This window comes from Aspergillus chevalieri, chromosome 4 (assembly GCF_016861735.1).
Source record: "Aspergillus chevalieri M1 DNA, chromosome 4, nearly complete sequence".
Classification (NCBI taxonomy): domain Eukaryota; kingdom Fungi; phylum Ascomycota; class Eurotiomycetes; order Eurotiales; family Aspergillaceae; genus Aspergillus; species Aspergillus chevalieri.
Window position 1 is genome coordinate 1,450,279 of NC_057365.1, and position 23,623 is coordinate 1,473,901.

Genomic DNA, 23,623 nt, shown 5'->3' on the forward strand with positions numbered 1-23,623 from the left:
ATGTAATTACACTCGGATCCTCCCCTCGCTCCATCGTGCCTTTGCCTTCTCAATAATGGCTGGCAGATCATATGCCCAGTGGCACAGCATCCCAGCCGAAAACCCAACAGCATCGTTCTTGAACCCCACCAAGAGACCAACAGTAACCATCATTACAGTCCAGCGCTTCCGACATTCGCCTTCACTCAACACATGCTGACTGTTGGCCAGATCTCGTGCATCAGAAGTGTTCAGGCTCTCGCCCACACTGACCAATTCCAACCCCGACGCAATCACCATAACCCCCAACAACGCTGCAGGGAAGCGCTTCAACAAGTCCACCAGCGTCTCTCCGAAAATGAGTCCGACGAGCACCTTGAGAACACCCAGGCACATCACACTCGAGCCGGATCGTGCGCCGAACCGGTATTGTGCCGCAAGACCACCAGATCCGTGGCACACGGGCATCGCACCGAACCAGCATCCAACGAGGTTCATAGCGGCCACGCTGAATCCGATTGAGGTGGTGGATGGAGTGCGTACCTCTGGCAGGAGATCACCCGCCAGATGTGTAACTGCCACAATTGAGTTCAAGGTTGTGAGTGGGAGCTGTCCAATACCAGCATCAATGGTACCTACGAGCCACTCGTGTGGCCCTGGTACATTAGCAGTTGGTCGCCAGAGTTGGAACGATGGCAGACGGGCCGACGGGCCGGTAGCCGTGTGGATGATCGCAAAGACCAGACCCAGTATAAATACCAACAAGGCATACGGCACCTTTCGATAAATATGCGAACAAAGAAGGGCTAGAAATGCCGCGACCGCCCAGATGCGATTATCGGCCCATGAGGGATGGATCCATGACAAAGAGGACAGTATATTACCCCCGGCCGCGATGATCAGAGACAGCCCCGCACCAACCTGAATTCCTTTGATGACTGGAATGGGGATCGCATTGGTAAACCAGTGCAGTAGACCAGTGATACTGAATACCAATACGCATATGCTGACAAAAAGCCCCGCGGCTGCGATGGTACCATTGCTGAACGATCTGGCGATAGCAACCGCTCCAATAGCCTTCATAGGCTGCACAGGTAGCGGTATTCCGAAGAAGAGCCCGGTGATTATATTGTAGATCCCGGAGAAAATAAGTGTGCTAGACAGCGAAACCGTGTCGTTGACGGCCAGTGCGATGGCTATAGGGAGAAACGTCCCCAGATCGCCTAGAGAGCCCGAAATTTCCGATACATAGCGACGGCGGAATGTTTGGATATTGTGTTTAGTGATATCTTGGAGATCTGAAAGCATGATGGATGTCATGGAGAAGGTGAGTTGGCGTTGAGTGAGATGAGGTCAAGGATACCCCGCCTTTTAATATGCCCGACAGATCATCTGATATCAGATAAGATCTTATTCTCAAATATGCTCTATTAACAGATTGGTGATGATTTTCCATAATTGCATTTTCAACCTCATCCATCCCTCTACCCCTCCTCATCACACCATTAGCATTACGGAATGGATCATCAGCGCTCTGAGCGTAAGAGCCAGTCCACACATCCACCGTAAAGCATATGATTATCCCATTTGGATAGCCACCACCCAATATTCTGGCCCGTAGCTAGCGACACGCTAAGCCGCCCATGAGACGGGGACACGGTTAAGAAATCCGTCATCATCACTACTGGCTGCAGAAATGCGAGTGCGGGGCTGAATTACTCCACGATTTAGCTCGCCAGCTCTCCAACTGAAATCCCCGGACGCCTCAAATGCTTGATTCCCGGTCCATTGACTCTTTTCTTTTCATTCTCTATCATACTTGAAACAACTTCGAGAGCACTGACCACCATCAAAATGAGTGCAAGTCACCTGTTCAAGAAGTATACACGGAGAGGTAACCCAGCCTAGATCAATTTTGTATGCTCCTGCCCATCTAACTAACAAAAAAGAGAGCATCTCACTTACACCAATCATTCCAGTACGTTCTGGCCCGGATTGAGGATTTAACGGCGCCGATTTTGGTGAGCCTGGCCAGTCGTAAGTCGCTGATTCTTCCATATCCTATGCACTTTTCACATAACTTATACTGATTACCTCAAAAGTGAATCCCCTCTCCTTCAAGTCGTGCAAAGAGCTTTGGAATCAATTGGTGGCCAATTCAATGGTGGCCATGTTGCGCCTGCTCCACGTGTGTGGCCTCCTTTTGTTGCTGTCGTGTATGTCTGGTTCCAGTTTATCCAGCCCTTTCTCAAGACTGCCGTACTAATCTGCTATGGCTTTAGAGCTCAAATCACTCCTGTTTCTGATGAATTGCTCAATGAATCAATCGAGGAGGCCTGGGGAACCTTTCCCCCCCACTCCTGTAGGTTTATGCCAACGTCCAAGATTAATGTGCCATTGCGAGAGGTTATATTTGGCTAGAAAGGAGGTTGGCAGCAATATACAGATATATTCCGAAACTGTTCTCTTTCATGTTCTATTTTGTAACGCCTGCTTCAGTAGTTCGTCTATGGGTGCTAGACTGTCTTCTTATTCGAGACCAGTTAGAGCAGTTCCTAATTGCAAAGAGTGTATCGTCATGTTCGGTTCTCATCATTCACCGTGAAGATGATAGAGACATTGGATTATCATTGCCTGACAGTCACTTTGGGGGAATTTATAAATTTGAGACTGATATTCATATTCTATATTGGTTACAAGTCGTGGCATTATCAGACCAGTAGCTTTGTCCAAGGGTAAAATTGACTTCTACAAATCGACGACCATCGCAACGACTATCATGCAAGATGTAATCCGCTTCCTTTACTGGTGGTGAACATCTCGAGCTTTAAAGACTTGGACCGACCTCGTCATTACTGGTAAATGACCGGTTGCTCTTGGACAACGGTATAAGTATCAGCTTCCCTAGTAAGAGTGAATAATCATTTTTATAGAGAGAATAGCCTATCAAGATCTTACACAAGCATTTCAACGGTCATTAATGATTGCATCTGATAAAGTATTACTCGCCAAAATTATGACTCCTAAGCATTCTCATATGCGGTGTATTAGACCCAGAACTATCAAGACTTGAATGAGATTCAGCACCGCGACCTGTAGGTTTCATTTGCCCGCGGTCAACGAATTGAAGTTCTCGTGTGTTATTATCTAATTATCCACAAGTCCCGTTCTGACAAAATATAGCATTCACTTGAGATACTTCGCAACCGCAGAATGCGGATATACGCCAGCCCTAATCCAAAGTATACAGTTTATACAAACCACAGACTAAGGTGCATCATCTACACGCCTGATTTCAGAAAGAAACAGGCCATCTTAAGCTCACCGAACGCGCTGACAATACACAATTGAGAACAATGAAAGCCCTAAAACGGCGCTGACAGTCCGAGCACCTCGACCGTTGTCTAATTCATTCTCATATCCAACAGAGTATTTCTAAGTATAGGTGGCGCAACTATTTCAGGAAAGGACGTCTGACTCGAAGTCTCGTTCATCGTCTTGCTTGTCGTCTCACTTGCCCCCGAAAACAATGGTGATAGCCCATGATTACAACTTCCCACGCTGACAAAAGAGATAGTCCGGAGTGGCTCCTCCGCGAACGTTCCTAACGACATCAATGGCTTACACAAACGAGCATTTGGCTTCCACTACCCATCTATGTCGATGCAGTATTGGCTCTGAAACTGCATGGCTGTTAGATGTGACAGTAATAACGAGCTATATGGATACACATCCAATCTCGCTACGATTATGTGGTACAAAAAGTGCAAGCAGATCAATATGAGACACATGAGAAGTTGTAGGGAATGAGTTAAAACTCCTCGATGCTCTACAACATCTAGGTCCTCGAGGTTAAGAGTCCACAGAGCCAGGATATCGGAAGATCAATAACTACGGCGCTCTATCTCTTAGAAGACACGCGCATTATGGACGATAGAATCAGGTTATGGACGTACCGTGGGTAGACGATAGTGACATCGGAGATTCCGATGTATACAACCGGATGATCTTTGGTTGGCCATTGACAGATAATGATCTCATTCCCCACAGCTTTATGTCGTAAGTCCATGTCGATCTCATAGAACTTACAATTCCATTTTACACACAAGTACTCTGTACATACTCTGTACAAAGACTCAATTACCATTCTAACCCAGTAGATGACAGCCAGCCATATAACATAACTCCCCTGTACAGTGCCGCAATCGCAACTGCAATCGCAACCGCACCATGCCCCTAAACCCACCAACTCCCGAAACAACCACAACTTTCATCACCGACCTAGCAAACCGCCACCTAATCTACGATTATGATGTGCATGACCGCAACGGCAACCTGGACAAATGGCGCTACGAGCTCTGGTTCTACAACGCCGACCGCGTGATCTACGCCATCCACGGAGGCCCCATGGCCGGCCGCAAAAACTACCAAGAAGCAACATATCAGTGCATTCGGCCGGGCGAACTATGGCAGTGCAACTGGCTTGAAGAGACGGGGACGATCTGTTCGCTTGTTTTCGATATTCCAAAGGGCAGGATTACGACGTTGATTGGGTTTTCGAGGGGGCATTGGGAGAGGAATGGTATGGCGAAGGGGGATAAAAGGGCGAAGGCGGATTTGGAGAGGTGGAGGGAGCTGGCGGGGGTGGGATGGCAGACGGAGAGGGTTATGTTGAGTGAGCAGGCGAGGGTTGTGGAGGATTTTTGGGGGGCGGGGCAGTTGGAAGGAATTGAGATGGATTGGCCTACCATGTGATGTGCTAGAAACGGTGTTGGATGTAAATTGATTGAGATTGTATATGGTTTATTGTCCTCTATAGGTGTTACATGTATATCCGACCAGAGGTACCGAACATGATCTATTCAAAAGATCAAAAACACATATATACAATCCGCGGCAGGCGCTCATGCGGCCAGGTACTGGCAGTCAGTGCAAGGTGTTCAGCTAGCGTGAGTGTCACCCAATGGTTATTCTGACCAAGGCTGGTCTGGTGCCTCGCACTGCTGCGGACGAGTTGACTCATTAAGCACAAGCGCCGTGAATAGCCGCTCAGCGGCGTCGTCTGAATCACAGGATGATCGGTCTGGTAATCGTGAACCAGCCGCACGGTAGACGATGGGCGCTATGCTTGGTAAATGGTCCAAGGTGCAGATGCTGTTCGAACTGCAAGACTAACGTCGCAATATAGCGATATCGATAGATTCATTCGATGGAAAGATGGGAATTGGGTCGGTCAAGAGTCTGGATCTTCGTTGAAGGTGTTTCCGGATGGGGCTTGAAGACAAGCTAATTCAATTTGTACATCGTCTTTACTCTTCGGTGGTGGGCTGTCATCAGATGGGCTGCGACTGAAGATGGCGACGGCGACCTGTTCGGCCTGCTGAAGGGCGCTCATGCGGTCGATATACCAGGTTTTCCAAGGACTTAGATTCGATCCAGCTGTTTGAATGGTAGCGGTTCGTTCTGGCTTCGATTCTTGGGCAAATCCTGGTACTGTCAGCATATTGTTGTCATTGATCGACGAAGGGATAGCATACGAATGACCGGTGCCGACTGAACATCAAAGAACTGAGGCGGACAGTTTTCCAAATAAGGCGGAGTCGAATGCATCTGGTTGAGGACCGTCTGCAAAGGATTCGAATTGTACTCCCCCTCGGTCGCCAACTCGTAAATAGCACCACTCAACAAATTCTTGAGATCCCTCGAACAACGAGGACCCCAAATACCATCACATCCGTTGTTGTTTCCAGAAGGTGTGCCCGTCAAATTCCCGACGCGAAGACTCAGTTCGGATGTGCGGTTCGTGGTGATGGCCGAACTGTTGATCTCCCGACCGTACCGTAGCCAATAACTAACCTTGGTCATTGGTCCATGACCCTTGCCCTGAGAGTTAGCATCGTAGGCGTAATACAGGTTGACATCCTCGAGGAAGAGCGGCGGCAAGTCGAGCGAGATGGCTGTCTGGGCCAGGGGATCAACACAGCCCCCATCCCAAAAGGTGCATAGCTGAGCGGATGTCAAATGCAGGAACGTTGTCCATAGTAACAACAACAGCGTGATGGGTCGACACCACCCTACACTCAACATCGAGGTAGCCATTGACAGGAGAGTAGCGTAGTGAATAATTTCGTATATCGTGGATGAAAACGATCGATTGTGTTATTGTTCGGTAGAGAGCGACCAGGACCACCTCAGAGGCGCGACAGGGACAGAACAGCAGCGGCCAGGACAACAACTGGCATGCTCGTCACCTCTGGTCGGTGGGAGACGTAGTGAAAGAATCTTGTGCTGGAAATTCGAGGACCAAAGACGGGAGAAATGGTAGAAATAATGATAGGATGAAGAGGGTGTTAGTCCAAGGGCATAATCTTAGGTGATCTCCTTCGCCAATCAGGGATTTGTTGCCCAGGAGAGTTGGAAGAATAGCCGTCCCGCAGCGCTTATTACTATAGCCAATGAGATACACACACCGGTTGGCGATAATTAAAAAATAGCGTCTATAGTGTGAAAAAAAAATGAGAGAAAGAGAATAATAATAATGAACGGATGATAAGAGGGAAATAAACGAGAGGAGAGAATTTGAGAAAGTGAGAGAAGAGAGTTTGGCTGGTTTCGCCCGTGGAGGAAAAGGGTGGAAAAGGGTCTGGGCGGTGAGTGTATCGTTGCCCTCTAATTGGCGGATGGTGATCGGATCCCCCCGACAGATTACCATATTACCGTTACGCAGGGTCACCAAAACAGGGATGGATCCACCGCCCCTGGTGGCCGGGCATTCTTGGCGCTGTTTCCGGCGATGTGAGTGGTCGTCGCATAACTGTGCTCCGTATATAGTATGTGAGCTTGCCGATCGGTAACGCTAGTGTATTGGTATTACAGTGTCCTACATATTGTACACTGCTCCGACTCTGTGCTATTGCTACTGCTACTCTTTGACCACTATCGAAGGAGATGCTCTATCCTACTACGGAGTACCGAGTAGAACTAGTTTCTGCTAGAATGCTAGTATCACTGTTTTGAGTATCATATTTCACTTGTATAGTACAGTGTATCACCCCTGCAGGGACTAGTGTTCCAGACTGCTCCACTGCCATCTCCGACACCTCCGGATCTGAAGAAGAGTTTTTTACAGTGGTCCTGATCTTCTTCACAATGGGTTCATAACGGCTGTTTGGTGATAGACATTCTTCGGTTGATCTTCTTGTTGATCTTGACAGTGCATATCTCAATGCTATTGGCAGTACAGTTTGTCTATGGAGTACAGAATGCACTTCTACATTGAACAAACAGAGATTAATGTATCGAATTAATATGCAAATAACACCAATCTTATGTATCAAATGCCCGCATTCCTGCATCGTATGGTATTACTGGTATATTACGGAGTACAGTCCGTTCGGCCTATGACCTCATCGCCAATGCTGGCTGCTATGCGGTGCACGGAACCCGCCGTAAACATCCCCGATCCTGGTATGGGTCAATGGATGAATGCCGGCAATATTCTTGATATTGAGGAAATTCCTTGCGTCATGCCAAAGCCAAGTCCACTGACCTGTCCCAAATTTGAATCATGTGTTCGGATGCCCAAAGTTATCCCCCGGTAGCCCGACAATATCCGTATACAGTACGGCACTGTGTACCGAAATCAGTTCGATTCACGCTGTTTTCGCTTCTCTCCCCTAGGCACCGTCGTTTCCAATGTCGAGGGTGATGGCGATGACTGCAATGACTGCGACGGCGATGATGATTGCAGTAGTTTCTCAAGACTTTGTATTCGCGCTTTCATCACCTCCGTATTCTGGCTAATTGACCGAGTCAGAAGACGGATCCGTTCCAGTTCGCGCGAACGGTTCCTCTCGGCGGTCGCCACTATCTTGCGCGCCGTTTCCATCTCGACCACTTCCATCTCCGATAACCCAGCGTGGGGATTCTGCTGCGCTTGTTTCTCTGCGTTCAACACCCGGACGACGGCTTGTATCAGCGGTAGCGTGGCTGGCATGTTGAATGTCAACCACGACGCATTCTCTGGCGTGGCTCTAGCGCTGACACCTGATGAATCTTCCTTATCTTCTTCCCTTTCAGGCTGAGATAATGGCCTCCATCCCCAAATAATATCCATGGCGACTGCCCTCTTCTCAAACTTCTTCAAACTCTGCACTCCATTCGGAACAACAGCCACGTTCCCCGTCCACTCAAACTCCGGAATCTGATACTTCCCCTCCTTCCACGCATCATAAGCCTGTCGCTCCGAAGGCGTCATCTGCATCCGCGCATTTGTCTCCGCGTCACTGCGCGGCTGCGGTGTCGCTGCCTTCAGACCCGTCCATAGGGCGAGGCTGTTGCCTTTCTGCACGACTGATGCTAGATCTTTGAGCTTTGTTGCTGTGGTTTCTAGGTCATCGTCGATTTCGGGGATTGGGTGGATGGTGAAGTCTTGGCGGAGTTTTTGATAGCTCATTTTTGCTTCCTGTCTTGGTATGGTAGTCAATTCACTATGATACCATGCAGCTTTACTGTACGTGATAAGTAGTATGTATATGTAAGGACGACGACCCGTAAAGTCCTCCGCTATGTACGCTGTGCGCCGTACGCTGCAGGAATGTATGTGTATGTGTATGCGAATGTTCGACCCGCGCAGCAGCGTAGGGCCCGCTCAACGGTCTGCAACGTTCCTGACACTTTGAGAAACAAGAAAGTCCGATGTCGCGATTCCAGATGAGAAGCAAGGAAAGCAATGTCGCATCAAATGTGAGATTCTTTCAATCAATCCGGCTCGTTTGCCTCCTTGCCCCTTTGAGCGGTATAGTCACGTGTGCTTGTACTTGTAGAAGTACACACATATATATCCTGAAAGTCATTGACTTGGATTGTGGTTTTCTAGAAAGACAACACCTTCCTCTCTCGCGCTGTTTGTTTTTCGTATGCCCGTGCGACGGCCAAGTGAGCTTAGTGAACGGGCCAGTCGGATTGTCCGCGTTGTTGATTTTCCGGCCGATGCTTGACGGTTTGCGGATATTACTAAGGCATTAAATTTTGAGTGCTACGCTACGATATCGAAGCAAATGAGAAAATAAATGGAAAAGAAAAATACATACTCAGTGCTAAATCATCAGATAGAATGAATATAGTACAGAAATGCCCCTCATCACGCACGTGAGGTGCCTCCCCCTCCGCTAATGTACAGTATTTTTGTGCTCGTGACTCTCTCCTCGTACTCCGTGATTGCAGCACATTTCGCAGTGTGATGTGCTGGTGTAACAAGAAATTTGAAAAAGAAAAAAAAAATTGAACAGATGCCGAAAATATGGGAGAGTGTCCAGAATGAGAAAGTCAATCCGTAGAAACGCCAAAGCTCCACGCTGAAAACATGGTGAGATGTCACACGATTTTGTCGTACCATACCCGCATAACGCCACAACGGTCTCAACTAGCTCAATTGCCATCGTCGGTTTCCTTAAGACCGTTGCCATTAAGCCAGACCCGCTTCCAAGGGCCCTCGGGTCCATAGAGGGCCTCACGGTCCTGCCGCATGCCCTCCAAAACGCCAACGATGCCGCCATTGCGCAGCCGCTCGAGGACTACATTCATGCCCTGCTTGCTCTTGAGCACAGCATCCCTGGTCCGGTTGACACCAATGAGCTCAATGCTTCGTTGAATGCCCGCAGTGGACAGGGAGGAGAACCAGCCCTGTTTCGGTGCCTGCTCTTCGGCTTCACCGGCCTGGTCACCAATTGACTCAGCCTTCTTCTTACTGCCCAGCAGTTTGCCTTGTCCAAAGCGAGACTTGAAAATAACGGTCGTCTTGACCGTAGTCTTCTCGCCACTCCTCTTATCGTCAAGAGGAAGCCCTACTAGGCTCTCCAGAGCGCCTTCAATCGGCTGACGCTCGAAAAATTGCTTCTCAACTACGCTCAGAATGCCGGTCCATTCCATGTTGCGTGATTCCGTGTGCATCCAGCCTTCCTTGGGGTCCACAACAGTCGTTTCCATGATGTAGCTTTGGCCCGAGTTGTCCGAGCCGCCCATGCCCTTAGGGAGCAATTTCAGTATACCCGAAGGGACTTTTGATTTCTTTAGATGCAATCTAGTGGTGTGAAGACGCTCAGTCTTGGGATCGACATAACGGTCGATAACGTCGGTTGTGAGGACATGACGGGAGTACGGATTCGGATAGCGAAGGAAGTAGGCTAGAGAAACGGCGGGAAAGGAATAATCGTAGGTGAAATTGTTCTCGAAGAACTTCATTGTGAAGAATTCATAAGCAGATGCTCTGATGTTGAGATAGAGACGGGATCGATTCAATCGTTGAGAATATATGCTGGTCAAGAATTGTTGCGTGATGTCGTCTGATCGGTAATGATGGCGTTTTGTTTCGGTTGGAGAATTTCTGGCAGCTTCCGTTATGACGCTAAACCCGTTCGGTAATGCGGGGTTCGATGCCAATATCACGTGAGTGCTTGCTCACCCTGGCCAATCAGCGCCCGGGCCGATTATCTTAGGGCCGACCATCGGGAAAAAAGAGTCATCTCGGAGGGGCATCTTTGTCTGTACAGCGCCGACAGAGCACCTTTACAGCGAGCTTTCTTGTACTTCTTTTGTCTAATTTTGCATTTATTGAATTTTCTTCTTCGGTTCTCCTTCCTCGTTCCTTTTTCCATATCACAATGGCCGACGAACCGGGTCAACCCCCGGCCCTCACGACGCTGAGTCTCGCTGACCAAGCCCCCAGCTCCCAGGCCGTCGAACAGATCGTGACTCCCTTTGATGTCTCCGGTGGTGTCGATGAATCCGGAAAACTACTGCCGGTCGATTATGACAAGCTGGTTCGGGAATTCGGTGCGCATCCAATTAGCAAGGAGCTGCTCGAGCGCTTTGAGAGAGTGACTGGTCACCGTCCGCATCGGTTTATGCGTCGGGGTATTGTATTCAGTCATCGCGAGCTGAATTTGATTCTTGATCGCTACGAGAAGGGGCAGCCTTTCTATCTGTATACTGGACGGGGACCGAGTAGTGATAGTATGCACGTGGGACACACAATTCCGTTTGAGTTCACCAAGTATGTTTCTTCGTCTCCACCTTTTTATGGTCTGCGATGGATACTAATGCTTGCGCCTGCTAGGTGGTTGCAGGATGTCTTCCAGTGCCCGTTGGTCATCATGTTGACAGACGACGAGAAATTCATGCACTCGCAAAAAATCGAGATCGACGACGCAAAGCGGTACGCCAAGGCAAACGCAATGGACATTATCGCAGTTGGTTTCGACATGAAGAAGACTTTCATCTTCAGCGACTTCGACTTCGTCGGTGGCGCTTTCTACGAGAACATGTGCAGAATGGCCAAGAGAATCACAATCAACTCCGTCCGAGGAACCTTCGGCTTCAACGACAGCAACAACGTCGGCGAGTTCCATTTCTGCGCTACCCAATCCGCCTCCGCCTTCGCAACCAGCTTCCCGCACATCTTCGGGAACGATAAAAAGAAGGTCGCCTCGATCCCCTGCCTGATTCCCTGCGCCATCGACCAGGACCCCTACTTCCGTCAATGCCGCGAACACGCCGAGAAGATGAAGTTCAAGAAGCCCGCCCTCATCCACTCCATTTTCCTCCCTGCCCTGCAAGGCCCCGGCTCCAAGATGTCCGCTTCCGTCGACACTTCCGCTATCTTCATGAGCGACGCACCCAACCGCATCAAGAACAAGATCAACAAGTACGCCTTCTCCGGTGGTCAGGACACCGCAGAACTGCAGCGCCAACTCGGTGGAAACACCAAGGCAGACGTCCCCTTCCAGTACCTTACTTTCTTCTTGGAGGACGATGACGAGCTCGAGCGCATTCGCGTTGCGTATGAGAAGGGAGAGATGCTTACGGGCGAGATTAAGCAGAAATGTATTGCTGAGTTGCAGGAGTATGTTAAGGGCTTCCAAGAACGGAGGGCTCAGGTGACAGAGGAGATTCTGAACGAGTATATGAGCCAGCGGCCGTTGGAGTGGACAGGGAACCCCAACCCTGTCAAGGTTGACAAGGAGAAGAAATAGATGATTGCTTGATGAATACCCTAGCTATGCAAAATGGAGACACGTTTCAAAAGTCTGTGCGGTATGATTGATAGAGGTATGCATGAACATCCCGCTTACCTATCCTCTATAACCCAGAAAGATGCCCGTATCAAGGCCTATAACCCGACTCCCGCTGCGGGATCTTCGAATGCAAAAGTCTAAGGTTATTAAATCAGCATTGGTCTACACTTTTTACCAAGCACAACTAGTGAGAGAAATTAGAAGCGTACAGTAGCCTCAGTCGTCTCGCCTAGTCTCTTGCCGGCTAGCTTGTTCCGCCACTCAGTCATCTTTTCCTCTTATGAGGGCGCAAGGTCGATGAGAGACATGGTATCTCTATTCTCTCCTTGTCTGTATATTTCCTCGATCGAAAATTGATGAGGAGGAATTGGAAAGAATGCAGTTCTGGAAGGTGAGATAGTCTGAGGGAAGGGCGGGACTACAGGTACAGGGATGCCGATGATCGCTCCAATAAAAATCTGGATTGCTTCTTTACATTCCTTGTTAATGAGCTAAGATATTTGGCGTGAGCTTATTGTATGCATAATTGGTCCGGATATATATATATCAGGTGGAGAGCTGCTATGCATCAATATACATCACTCACATCTGATATCACATCAAGGCACAGAATGCCAACCTACTGTAATTTCTGCTCCTATTGTCTAAGAACAACTACCCCACGGATAAACCCTCTGACTCCATTACTGATCCAACACTCTTCACCATCAACCAACTCCGATGCCGAAATCACCTGCTCAGCGCAGAATCCCTGAGCCAGCGCATACCGTCTCGTCGTCCCCGCATTCCCGCCACAAGATAGTGGCGGCGTGATCCATCCCAGACGGTTATCAGGGTTATCTTGATTATCAGAACCTCCCCGCCGTCGGAAATATGGGGTTGTAATGCTCCCCTCCATAACCTTGCCCGCGGGGTTGACCACTAGTACCTCCGCCTGTTCCTGAGGCGACATGATCCCTGCGCGATGCCGCGCGGCTGTGTAGTATTCCCGCGCTGTGGTTTTATGGGTGGTAAATGCAGATGGGACAGTGGGTTGGCTGTCCACATAGACGCGCCATGGGGTCGATTGTTGTGTTGCATCGGTCGCAAAGGGAAGGAGGAGCTGGAGGGGGTCAATTGGGGCTGCTGGGTTTATATCGACTGTCAACCCCGCGTCTGGTTTGTTCGCGATTACGATGCGAAGGCGCCAGGGTTTTGTGCGGTCAGGAATGAAGCTGTCGAGGGCGGAAGTGAAGCTCTCGAGATCTTGTTCGAGGAATTGGAGAGCATGATGCCAGTTGAAGTGTTGTGCTGCGTTGATCAGACGATCTAGGTGGTATGGGAGGAGGTAGTAAGGTGTTGGGCGGGGCTCCGGATAGGACTGTGCGGCGTGCTGGGCCACCGCATCTGGAAGTGACGGATCATAGCGAAGGGAGGAAATAACCTGGAAGGATTGCGGGCTATTTGAAGCCATCGCGACAGGCTGTGGGTATCAATTGCTCGCTCCCGTAACCTGATCCCGAGCGAGCCGTCGAACCGAGGATTCCGTCATAGGGTGTTAGTTCCTGGCCATAGCTGCATGTTCGTGCCTCGAGATCATACTGTAGGGTAAAAATGTCAATTGGAATCTTAAGCACAGTCTTCTGATTCCGAGGATTGCATCAGTAAGGACAGTCTCCTTGCTCTGCGATATGCTATGAACAATGGGTTGTTAAAGATGGTCATCGAATGATGTGGGCGGTGGAACAGGGTCGCCCGCCATTGGCCGGGAGATGCCTCAACTGAACTTTTTCAGGTGGTTCCCCTTCCACTCGCCTTGCGTTTCTCAATCCCACCTCCAAACCTTCCATTGAAGCTGCTTTTCGCTGCTCGTGGCTATTGATTACCGCTTTATATTTCCGGGTTTCTTCATTTTTCCTATATCTTACCCGTGACCTCTGCTACCGAGGGTAATCATATAGCACACACACACACACATTCATCACATTAACAATTAAAAAAAACACAACCCACCATGAGTGAATCGTCATTATCCAAGAACGTCGTTGTCGATACGACTTCGCTTCCAGAGTCTACTACTTCCGGCGTGTGGGATCGCATTTCGAAATGGGTGTCGGAGAACAAGGCGCTTGTTTATACTATTGCTGGTGTCGCGGTCGTGGTGACTAGCGCTGGTGTGGTTTACTACCTCTCGGACTCGAACTCCCCCGCAAAGACCGCTACAGCTTCCGCGGCAGCTACAGAGAAGAAGAAGACCAAGAACCAAAAACGGAGAGAGAAGAAGAAGGCTGAGGAGAAGGCTAAGTCTGCGTCTGTTCAAGATGGTAGGTTTTTCTGGTTGTCAGCCCACCGGGATGTTATGCGCCCGGTGTCTATGCAAAAACATACAAGAAGCGGGAAAAGGTTGGAATTGACGTTTCACAGAACAATCAGCTAAAAAGGCCGAAGAGCCTGCCGAAGATATTCCTGAGGTGGACGAGGCGACCGTTGGGCAGTTGTCGGAAGAGGTTCGTGTTAAGCGATTTTGGTGATCTTCGTGGGACGGGGTTGGTAAATGCTGATTTGTCGGAACCATAACAGACCAGAAAGTCATACGCCGGCAAGCTGAAGGCCGCCGGTAACAAGGCCTACGGCTCCAAGGACTACAACCGAGCTATCGAACTCTACGGAAAGGCTATCATTTGCAAGCCCGATCCCGTCTACTACTCCAACCGTGCCGCCTGCTACAATGTCATGTCGGAATGGGAAAAGGTCGTGGAGGACACCACCGCGGCGCTCCAGATGGACAGCGAGTACGTCAAGGCCCTGAACCGTCGTGCCATTGCCTACGAGCATCTCGAGAAGTACAGCGAAGCTCTCCTCGATTTCACCGCCAGCTGCATCATGGACGGATTCTCCAACGAAATGAGCCGTAACTCCCTCGAGAGACTGTTGAAGAAGGTTGCGGAGCATAAGGGTCAGGCCATCCTCGAGGCCAAGGGCAAGAAGCTCCCCAGCCCCACCTTCGTTTCCAACTATCTCCAGAGCTTCCGCCCTAAGCCGCTCCCCGAAGGTCTTGAGGACGCCGAAGACCTGCCCGAGGAATCTGGCAAGGGCCAGCTGCGCAAGGGATTGATTGGTGTCAGCAAGAAGACTGGTGACGGCTACGAGGAGGCTGCTGCTGCCTTTGAGAAGGCTCTGGAACTTGGCGACTTGGGTGAATTCGAGGCTTTGGCGCTTAACATGAGGGCTACCTTCACTTACCTTGAGGGTAACGCCCAGGGTGCTTTGGCTGATCTTGACAAGAGTGTTGAGTTGCAGCCGTCCTTGGTGCAGAGCTATATCAAGCGTGCCAGCTTGCACCTTGAGCTTGGTATGTTTACTTATGACTGCTTAGGGTTCCGTTTTAACGATTTGTAGGAAACAAGGATGCTGCTGCCGATGACTTCGAGCTCGCCATCACTCACAACAAGGATGACCCCGACATCTACTACCACCGTGCCCAACTCCATTTTATCCTCGGAGAGTTCGCGGAAGCTGCCAAGGACTACCAGAAGTCGATTGACCTCGACCGTACCTTTATCTACTCCCACATCCAGCTTGGTGTGACTCAATACAAGATGGGCTCTGTTGCATCCGCCATGGCTACCTTCCGGAGATCACTGAAGAACTTTGAGGATGTCCCCGATGTCTACAACTACTACGGTGAACTCCTGCTCGACCAGCAGAACTTCTCCGAGGCTATTGAGAAGTTCGACAAGGCCGTCGACATGGAGAAGCAGATCAAGCCCATGGGTATCAATGTTCTGCCTCTGATCAACAAGGCCCTTGCCTTGTTCCAGTGGAAGCACGATTTCCAAGAGGCGGAGAACCTCTGCCAGAAGGCTCTTATCAGTAAGTTTGTCGTCATCAAACGTCCCAGAATCACTCTTTAACATAATGTAGTCGACCCCGAATGTGATATTGCCGTTGGAACCATGGCCCAGCTGCTCCTGCAACAGGGCAAGGTCTCGCAGGCACTCAAGTACTTCGAGCGGGCAGCGGAACTGGCCCGTACGGAAGCCGAAATCGTCAACGCCATCTCGTATGCCGAGGCGACACGAACACAATTGGAGGTGCAAGAGAAGTACCCCAAGCTGGCAGCACGACTGCAGACCATGGGTGCCGGGCTTGGTGCCGGTCTGTAAAGAAGGCCAGTTGATAATTGAAGAGTCGCTGTAGATATCTGTGGGCTAATCATATCTTTCCTTTCTTCTGATCCTTCCTCTATTCCCTTTTGCTCTCCCCTTCCACCCCGTGTCTTCTCTAAACGGGATATCGGGAAGACGTATATCATTAATACACTATCTCCCCTGGTTCCTGACCAACTGTCTCGACTGTAATTGCCCTTGTCATTGCTTGGCCATCTCGACATCTCTCACCTCCTTTCGCTGTTTTGCGACCTGGTTCACTAAAAAGAGTTTTGTTTCTTTTCTTTCCATTGTGTTGTTTTACCTTGGTCTCCTACACGACGAGACGTTAGCCGTGGAGTACGAAGCGAATGTCTGTATCATAGTGAATGAAAGACTATCAGTACCTGTAATGGGATGGTACCGTGCTCTTATCGTGTTATCAGTGATCGCAATCAGGTGACCCGCAGCCCCGTCTGATATCCGCCAATTAACAGCCATAATGAATAGAAATCGGCGTCATTGCGGGACCAACGGATCAGGAGTATGAGATATGAGAAAACTAAGGGAAGAATGAACAGAGGAAAGAGTACTATGTATAGAATAACATTGTATTCACTACAGTCGGCAGGCGACTTACTAAGTAAGGGACTGCGACAGAGGAAGTCCATCTCACGGAACTTGACGGAGTTGATGCATGTACTTGTACAGTCAGACTATCCCTGTATACCATGATGACCGACTTTCGGGCAACAACACTGTTCAGTAGGATAACACTAAATACCCCTGTAAAGGACCACCGGAATAGCAACAACAGGATAGTGCAGCTTCCGTGGGCGCAAAAGTGACCGGCGACTGCCGCGTTGACCTCAGCCTGATTCCATCCACTCACTGCATTCCTCCGGCTGCCCCTCCTCTACTCTCTTTCTACCGACGGCTCTCGTCATCATTTCCAACACACCTTCTTCTTCCTCTTTCTTCCTCTTCCTCTTCTTCTTTTTCTTCTTTTTTTTCCCCCTTCTATGCTCTCCTTTTCTTTCTCTTCTCTCTCTGTATATCTATCAGAAGCCACCAACGAGCAAGAGCCGTATCAGCGTTGACTCAGCTACTCCTGTCCATGTCATACAGGTTTAGGTATGTCACTACCACTTTAGTCTCTTTCTCACTGTTCCTTCTCTTCCTTCTACTTTTTGTTGGATATAACTGACTTTGCCAGGAGCCAGTGACAGCAGCCTCGATACCTTCAAGTCCACATCCTCAGCGTCGTCCCTCGAGGATCCCGTTGCTCACCATGCCGGAACGACAAGGTACACTCCTTTTTCTTCTGGAAGCTATGGATAATATCCTGTGGTATACGGCTGACGTGTATTTTTTTTTCTCTTCCTACAGCCGTCGTCACCCTCTACACCCTCTACATCCCCGATACCTTCTCCTTCCGGTCCCTGACCTTCGCATCTGACGATGACTACGTTGATATCGGCCGGTCTTCGAAGCGAGAAACCAAGAATCTGATCCCCGCTCAGAATAATGCTTGGTTCGACTCGAGGGTCATGTCTCGTGATCATGCGAGGATCGGAGTGAATATGGCGGAGAAGGTACATATATCTTATCTCCTACCATGAGATACTGGACATATACTGAGTGTTGGCAGACTGTCATTATCCGTGATGGCGGTTCCATGCACGGTACCTGGGTGAATGACAGGAGGATTCCTGTCGATCAGGATGTCGTTGTGAATAGCGGCGACATCCTGACTTTTGGTGCGGATGTTACTCGTGGTGCTGGTAAGTTTATCATTTCCCCTTGGGTTTTCGGTAAGTGAGGCTAACTGGTAATAGAAACGTTCCCCCCGCTTAGGGTTCGTTGCGGATGTGAGTGGTTCGATTCTAGGTACGTCCTTCCCTTACTTGTTTCTTTTTCCGGATAACCAACGCAATATAGTGATGCTGCAAAGGAGAACATCTCAGCTAGAAAACGGATCCATCCTATCAACACTTTCATCGTTCCTGATGATGATGACGACGACGACAGTGATGTTGAGGTCGTTGAAGACTCTGTGCCCGCTAAACCGATGAGTCCCCAGGATCACGAGTTTGAGGATTCCGACCAGAGTGGTGACGCAGAAAATCAAGATATCAGAGAGAACTCTACGCCCATCACCTCGCCGTCGACTAAGGAAGTCTCTTTGGGACTCGAACCCAAACCCACGAATACCACAACCAAGGAGGGTCATTCGGACCCCTCTGACGGAACTTCGGGCAGTCCTATTGTTCTCGATGGTGACGAGGCTCCCGTCACCCCGAGGATGACTCCTCCACCTGCCTCGAATAATTCGAACTTCCATGTTAACAATGTAGACGCTGATGCCGACGCTATGGACCACGATTCGGATCACTCATCCTCCATCGCAAGCTCTCCCAGGGAGACTCAACCTGCCACCGAATTTGATTACTGGGATGAAGAAGATGTGATTAGCTATGGATTTGGTTCAGAGAGTGAATCGTCGAACGATGAGTCCTCTGACTCAGAGATGGATAGTGAATCCGAGAACGCAACCTCCCACTGTGATGACCTGGAGAACAAGCCCCAGTCGCAGGCAGACAACAAAACGCAGGTTGCTAATGAGAAGGAGGTCGAGTTCAGTGGTTCTGCTTCGACTATCCAGCATCAGGCCATCCAGCCGCAGAGCATCGAAGAAGCTCCGAACGATTTTGACAAAACATGGTCGACGAATAACTTCACCCGATCGGGTCCCCTTTCACCAGCGCTACTTTGTGATCCGTATGCTATCCCAAGGTCCTCTTTGCAGCAGACCGGCAACTCATATGTTCCCCGTCTTCCTAGTCTACATGCTCTTTCCTCAAGTGGATGGGAACCACAAGCAGTGCCACGGAGTGATCACTTTGATATCGGAACGGCACCCAGAGCCTTTGGGCACCGCTGCACTCGATTCGATGATTTCCCTGTGAGGCGACAACCACGGCAGACAGTTCTCTCAGCTCCAGCCATCCCTCCAGTGATTCCTAGCTCATACAACGGCTCGAGCGGTATGTCTCCTGTAAAGAATGATATCTATAATGCGGAAGACCAATGGCAAGTCGAGAAGCCCGGCCTCGCGAGCCAGTCGAAGATAGAGCGGACAACCCCTATGGATTATTTGCGTGAACCCAACACTCGGCTCTGTATTTCCGACATTGTCGATAGCCGGTCGCAGGAGGCCCGGTCTGCGCAGGGACTCCCTCCGAAGAGGAAGGCAGACGAGATGGAATCGGCCGCGATACGTCATGCACCTGCTTATCCATACGAATTTGCTGATCCTTCAACCGCCAACCCTTACGCCTCTGGTTCCAACACTGTACCGTTGGGTACTAACCAATGCGTAGACGACGAGAGCTTTTCGCAAGATGCACAGCCGCGGTCCTCGCTGCCTGATCTTGAGGACTCGACTCAGAACACTGGTATACACTCTATTCCCGAAGATGAGCCCGAGGAACCAAAGTCTGTTCCCGAAGTGGAAAGGCCTAGCAAGCGCATCAAGACCTCCGATGAAGGCAGTGGACGCTTCGTAACTCATGCTGCAACGGCCCTCGCAGGAGCAGTGTTGGGTGGTCTTGGTACCGTTGCTTTGTTGGCTTCTTTGCCACCCGACTACTTTGTCTAGCCAGATTGGGATTCAGACTGATTGATGCCAGTTTTATGATACTATTACGCAATCTCTTTCTTTTGTTTTCCTTCTTTGGGCGAGTTTGGATCTTTACTGCGACGGGATACTTTTTCTTATGAGCCGGCTCAGGCGTATGGTCATAATCTATTCTTCTTTAGTCAGGTTCTTCACGATTGCAATAGCTACGTCTTCTTGTAAACAACTTGTAGCTCATTGGAAATAGACTGTCCGTCGTAGTCTTTCGCAATGGGCATTCTCGTCCGTTGAGCCACTATTTACCAGCTTGATTAAGCTGTACGTACCTTAACCATCCCACGTAATAAAAACCCCTTGCTATCGCAAAAATCAACCACTGATGGCTGATAACAAGAGGCCGGATCCTTGCAGGTCAGCCTCGCATATATTGCTGAAATATTTTACCGCAGGTTGGTGGACATCTGCAACATACGGTTGGTTTTCACACATGTGGAACTGGGACATTTCTTTGAATATGACTTTACGATCGTGGTGGAGTGGTCATGGTTGTCGTTCCTGATTCCTAGTGGATATCTGCCCATAGCGATGATAGTACGTATGTTGATTGTATTTTCTGAATTAAATAATCATCTATGAAACGCTTAATAGCCGAGGCAGTTCCGCAGTCTCCACTACGGCCCGTTCCGTGATGTCGTTCTAAATATACATAGGTTCGATAGACGCTCAAGCATTCAGAGACAAATTTCAGATGGAAAGAAACCATAAGAAGCACTAACATCTTTACATTGATCCGTTAGAAGCACTTGGTTGTCAACATGCCCAGTAAATAAAATGTCTTACGTTGAACTTGCTGGGGGTCGAGGATGGCTTTGCAGTATTGCAGGCAGCTGAAAAAGATTGGCATATTACAGAAAATGCTGCAAGAACTTGGAGGATATTATGGATCACAGGAGAATACATGAATTTAATAGCATTGCCTCTTGTGATGGTTCAGCGCTGTTATCAACAAACAACACCAACATGGCAAATGATACCATACAGGCAATTAAGACAAACGGCAGCTTAGCGATGCCACGCAACCCCTATAAATTTCTTCATGTAAATAGGCCTTTCTCCTTATTTTCTTTTCTTCTTCAGATTCGAGATTCGTCGATGCCTACACTGGTTTAGATATGAATATCATTTCGGTATTTCTACTCGTCCGAGTCCGTGACAGGTGGAATGCCACGCGCTCTGTTACCAATGTGGAAACACCGTATCCAGCCTGACTGGCCTTGCGCCCCATTTAAGCAAGTGAAAACCACAATTTTGGCCCAAGCCTTGATTGTTTCTTACTCTGGCAACTAGATCTATAGCATAGCATCACAACACAACATCCTCAGATTAACTGATTGTATGAATCATTATAGCAATAGGCACTTTTGCCTATTTACCTTTGCGGGTAACCCCCTGGACGTATTCCATTTCGATATAGAGGCGCCTGCCAACACAGTAGGTTCGATGAATTTTCGGAACAGGTATAGAAGTGTATTGTGCAATTTGTTTTAGGCCTTCAAGCTCTGCCAACCTCTCACGGGCCTTTGATTATTCGGGCTTCGCTCACTCTCACTACACTCGGTCCTAAGGAGCCAGAGCACTTCTTGCCCAACTAAAGCCGAGCTCGAAGAAAAAGAGATATTATGCGCTCGAATATTGGCATGATGGGGATTTTTGTATGAAGGTGCCTGTGCAAGTTAAAGCTAGTTATCATAAGATCGAGATGAATGGGTCACGGTCTCGATCTAGAGATGTGATAGGCTCTACGTCTCAACGCTGACTGGAATTGAAAGTTAACAGAGAAAATGTCACAGGCTGCGCCTGTCGCATAAACAGTATGCTTATGTTAATGGAGAGACAATGGGAGATTAGTAATAGGATATCCACTCCGCACGGCGCACATATGTATATAGAATCGTCCGAGCGGACATTCATCCTTTTCTTCAACGAAACCTCTTGTGTTATTATTTTGTTATTATTATTGTTCATACACGCTTCTGTCAGCCCTATGGGCCGAGTGGCGGCAAACCTCTTATGTTATAGCTAGTTATTAGCACTGCGGGCTTAGCCCCTAACAAACAATGATTCTCAACTGACTAGGTTCTCTTCGCTGGCCAGTGCACGGGGAAGACCATAGTGGGACAGGGTATCGGACTGCCGTGAGATGAAGGAAATGCAGTTTATTCAATTCACATTTAATCGCTCGAAACCCTAAAAACCTACTATTTACCGTCTTAATATGCCGTCCATATCAGCCGGATATTCCGACGCGGCTTCTCCGACCTCGGCCTACCCCACATCCCGGACATCCCCAATCTCCAGACATCTTGCGCCAAATATCATTTAACCATCCCATCTTGGACACAAATATTTCTGTATACATATCTGATAATGGCGCTTTCATGGAGCAACCAACCACCCCAATTGCGGGTCCCATACGCAATTCCCCAGCTGGAAGGGGAACGCATCACCATCCCCGGCAGCAAAGGCGTTTTCCGCATCCTCGCGTCCTCCAAGCAGACAAATGGATTGATGGCGGTTTTCCAAAGCGGTGGTGTGCTCTCTGATGCACCGGGCTTCCACTATCATAACCACGCGCATGATGTCTTTCTGGTTACGAAGGGGTGTTTGAAGTTGTGGAATGGGGACAAGTGTCGGTTGATGGGGCCCGGGGACTTCGCTTATGTGCCTCCGGTATGTTTTGTCCGGATATTGGTATGTTGGGATATACTGACTGTGTAGACGGTGATCCATAACCCGGAGATGCTTGGTCCGCATACGGAGATCTTTGGTTTGATTACACCGGGTGATTGGGTGGATTTCTTTCGTTACGTGTCAGAACCGTATGAGGGGATCCTTGTTCCTGAGAATGATGAGCGGGATTTGAAGTCCTTGTTGATTCCTAAAGTCATGGCTGCGAAAGAGCAGTTCGATGTCGTTTTTCAGCCTGATTATCAACCGCCAGAGGTGGGTGATTGGACGGAAGATGATGAGAAGTTACCAAACGGTCCGCAAGCGTTCTATTTGCGAGCCAACACTGGGCCGCGATGGATTTTTGGGGGTATCATGTCTCGTCCGTTTGTTACCACTGCTCAGAGTAGTGGCGTCTGCGCTATTTCTAGCATCGAGTCATCACAGGTCTACGGTCCGACGCTGTTCTCAAAGTACATGACATTCGGATCGGTGGATCACTGTCTGTGTGTCCAAGAGGGAACATTAGTCGTCCGTCTCAAGGGAGCCCCCGATGCTGTGTTCCGGGAGGGCGAGACGGTCGTGATTCCAGCAGGTCAGGCATTTGCACTCGACTTTGCCAGTCGATATGTCCGGTTCTGGTCATTTACTGACGGCAATGGAATCGAGACACTGGTCCACCTTCTGGGAACGCCATTCGTGGGCGTTGTATTACCCGATCAAGCACCGGCATGGGATTCGGCAAATGTAGAATCGGTGACAGCAGAACTCGGCGTCACAATTGAGCTCTAATTGTACATATAAGCATGCGTATAGCGATATCCAATATAACCCATTTCCCCCGCGAACTCAACGGGTCTTAATCTATATCCCTGCTGGTCCTGCAGAAGCTATCCCCGCGGGGTAGTCACGTGGTTCTGCAGGCAGCCGTTCGTGTCGGAATTCCCGGCGCGTTCGGTTCTTCCATACAACTAACTCCCTTCTACGAAGTACAAGCTACCGCACACTGATATCATTTCCTCCACTGGGGAAGCTACTGATAAGAGCACAGTACATACATGATCGTCCGTACATAA

General features: G+C 49.3%; 10 protein-coding genes across 10 annotated transcripts; 5 read left to right on the forward strand and 5 right to left on the reverse strand.

Annotated features, from left to right (window-relative positions):
* Positions 1–6: 6 nt before the first annotated feature.
* ACHE_40523A (putative sulfate/molybdate transporter) lies at positions 7–1,299 on the reverse strand (the record flags this gene model as incomplete). Its single annotated transcript, XM_043278731.1, has 1 exon — positions 7–1,299. One exon carries the CDS (start codon positions 1,297–1,299, stop codon positions 7–9), a length of 1,293 nt encoding a protein of 430 aa, XP_043136481.1.
* A 2,910-nt stretch (positions 1,300–4,209) lies between these two features.
* On the forward strand, positions 4,210–4,734 carry ACHE_40524S (uncharacterized protein; the record flags this gene model as incomplete). Its single annotated transcript, XM_043278732.1, has 1 exon — positions 4,210–4,734. The coding sequence occupies one exon, from the start codon at positions 4,210–4,212 to the stop codon at positions 4,732–4,734; it is 525 nt and encodes a 174-aa protein (XP_043136482.1).
* A 478-nt stretch (positions 4,735–5,212) lies between these two features.
* ACHE_40525A (uncharacterized protein) lies at positions 5,213–6,078 on the reverse strand (the record flags this gene model as incomplete). The annotated part of the gene is made up of 2 exons (XM_043278733.1): positions 5,213–5,466; positions 5,517–6,078. 2 exons carry the CDS (start codon positions 6,076–6,078, stop codon positions 5,213–5,215), a joined length of 816 nt encoding a protein of 271 aa, XP_043136483.1.
* Positions 6,079–7,621: 1,543 nt separating this feature from the next.
* Positions 7,622–8,434, reverse strand: ACHE_40526A (uncharacterized protein; the record flags this gene model as incomplete). Its single annotated transcript, XM_043278734.1, has 1 exon — positions 7,622–8,434. One exon carries the CDS (start codon positions 8,432–8,434, stop codon positions 7,622–7,624), a length of 813 nt encoding a protein of 270 aa, XP_043136484.1.
* Positions 8,435–9,408: 974 nt separating this feature from the next.
* On the reverse strand, positions 9,409–10,221 carry ACHE_40527A (MSF1 domain protein; the record flags this gene model as incomplete). Its single annotated transcript, XM_043278735.1, has 1 exon — positions 9,409–10,221. The coding sequence occupies one exon, from the start codon at positions 10,219–10,221 to the stop codon at positions 9,409–9,411; it is 813 nt and encodes a 270-aa protein (XP_043136485.1).
* A 419-nt stretch (positions 10,222–10,640) lies between these two features.
* Positions 10,641–12,011, forward strand: ACHE_40528S (tryptophan--tRNA ligase WRS1; the record flags this gene model as incomplete). The annotated part of the gene is made up of 2 exons (XM_043278736.1): positions 10,641–11,032; positions 11,096–12,011. 2 exons carry the CDS (start codon positions 10,641–10,643, stop codon positions 12,009–12,011), a joined length of 1,308 nt encoding a protein of 435 aa, XP_043136486.1.
* Positions 12,012–12,690: 679 nt separating this feature from the next.
* ACHE_40529A (aminotransferase class IV) lies at positions 12,691–13,506 on the reverse strand (the record flags this gene model as incomplete). The annotated part of the gene is made up of 1 exon (XM_043278737.1): positions 12,691–13,506. One exon carries the CDS (start codon positions 13,504–13,506, stop codon positions 12,691–12,693), a length of 816 nt encoding a protein of 271 aa, XP_043136487.1.
* Positions 13,507–14,046: 540 nt separating this feature from the next.
* On the forward strand, positions 14,047–16,198 carry tom70 (putative mitochondrial outer membrane translocase receptor (TOM70); the record flags this gene model as incomplete). Its single annotated transcript, XM_043278738.1, has 5 exons — positions 14,047–14,356; positions 14,457–14,539; positions 14,613–15,384; positions 15,432–15,905; positions 15,957–16,198. The coding sequence occupies 5 exons, from the start codon at positions 14,047–14,049 to the stop codon at positions 16,196–16,198; spliced, it is 1,881 nt and encodes a 626-aa protein (XP_043136488.1).
* A 1,273-nt stretch (positions 16,199–17,471) lies between these two features.
* ACHE_40531S (FHA domain protein) lies at positions 17,472–19,841 on the forward strand (the record flags this gene model as incomplete). Its single annotated transcript, XM_043278739.1, has 5 exons — positions 17,472–17,487; positions 17,570–17,775; positions 17,832–17,964; positions 18,019–18,070; positions 18,122–19,841. 5 exons carry the CDS (start codon positions 17,472–17,474, stop codon positions 19,839–19,841), a joined length of 2,127 nt encoding a protein of 708 aa, XP_043136489.1.
* A 2,406-nt stretch (positions 19,842–22,247) lies between these two features.
* On the forward strand, positions 22,248–23,339 carry ACHE_40532S (quercetin 2,3-dioxygenase; the record flags this gene model as incomplete). The annotated part of the gene is made up of 2 exons (XM_043278740.1): positions 22,248–22,550; positions 22,599–23,339. 2 exons carry the CDS (start codon positions 22,248–22,250, stop codon positions 23,337–23,339), a joined length of 1,044 nt encoding a protein of 347 aa, XP_043136490.1.
* Between the last annotated feature and the right edge of the window lie 284 nt (positions 23,340–23,623).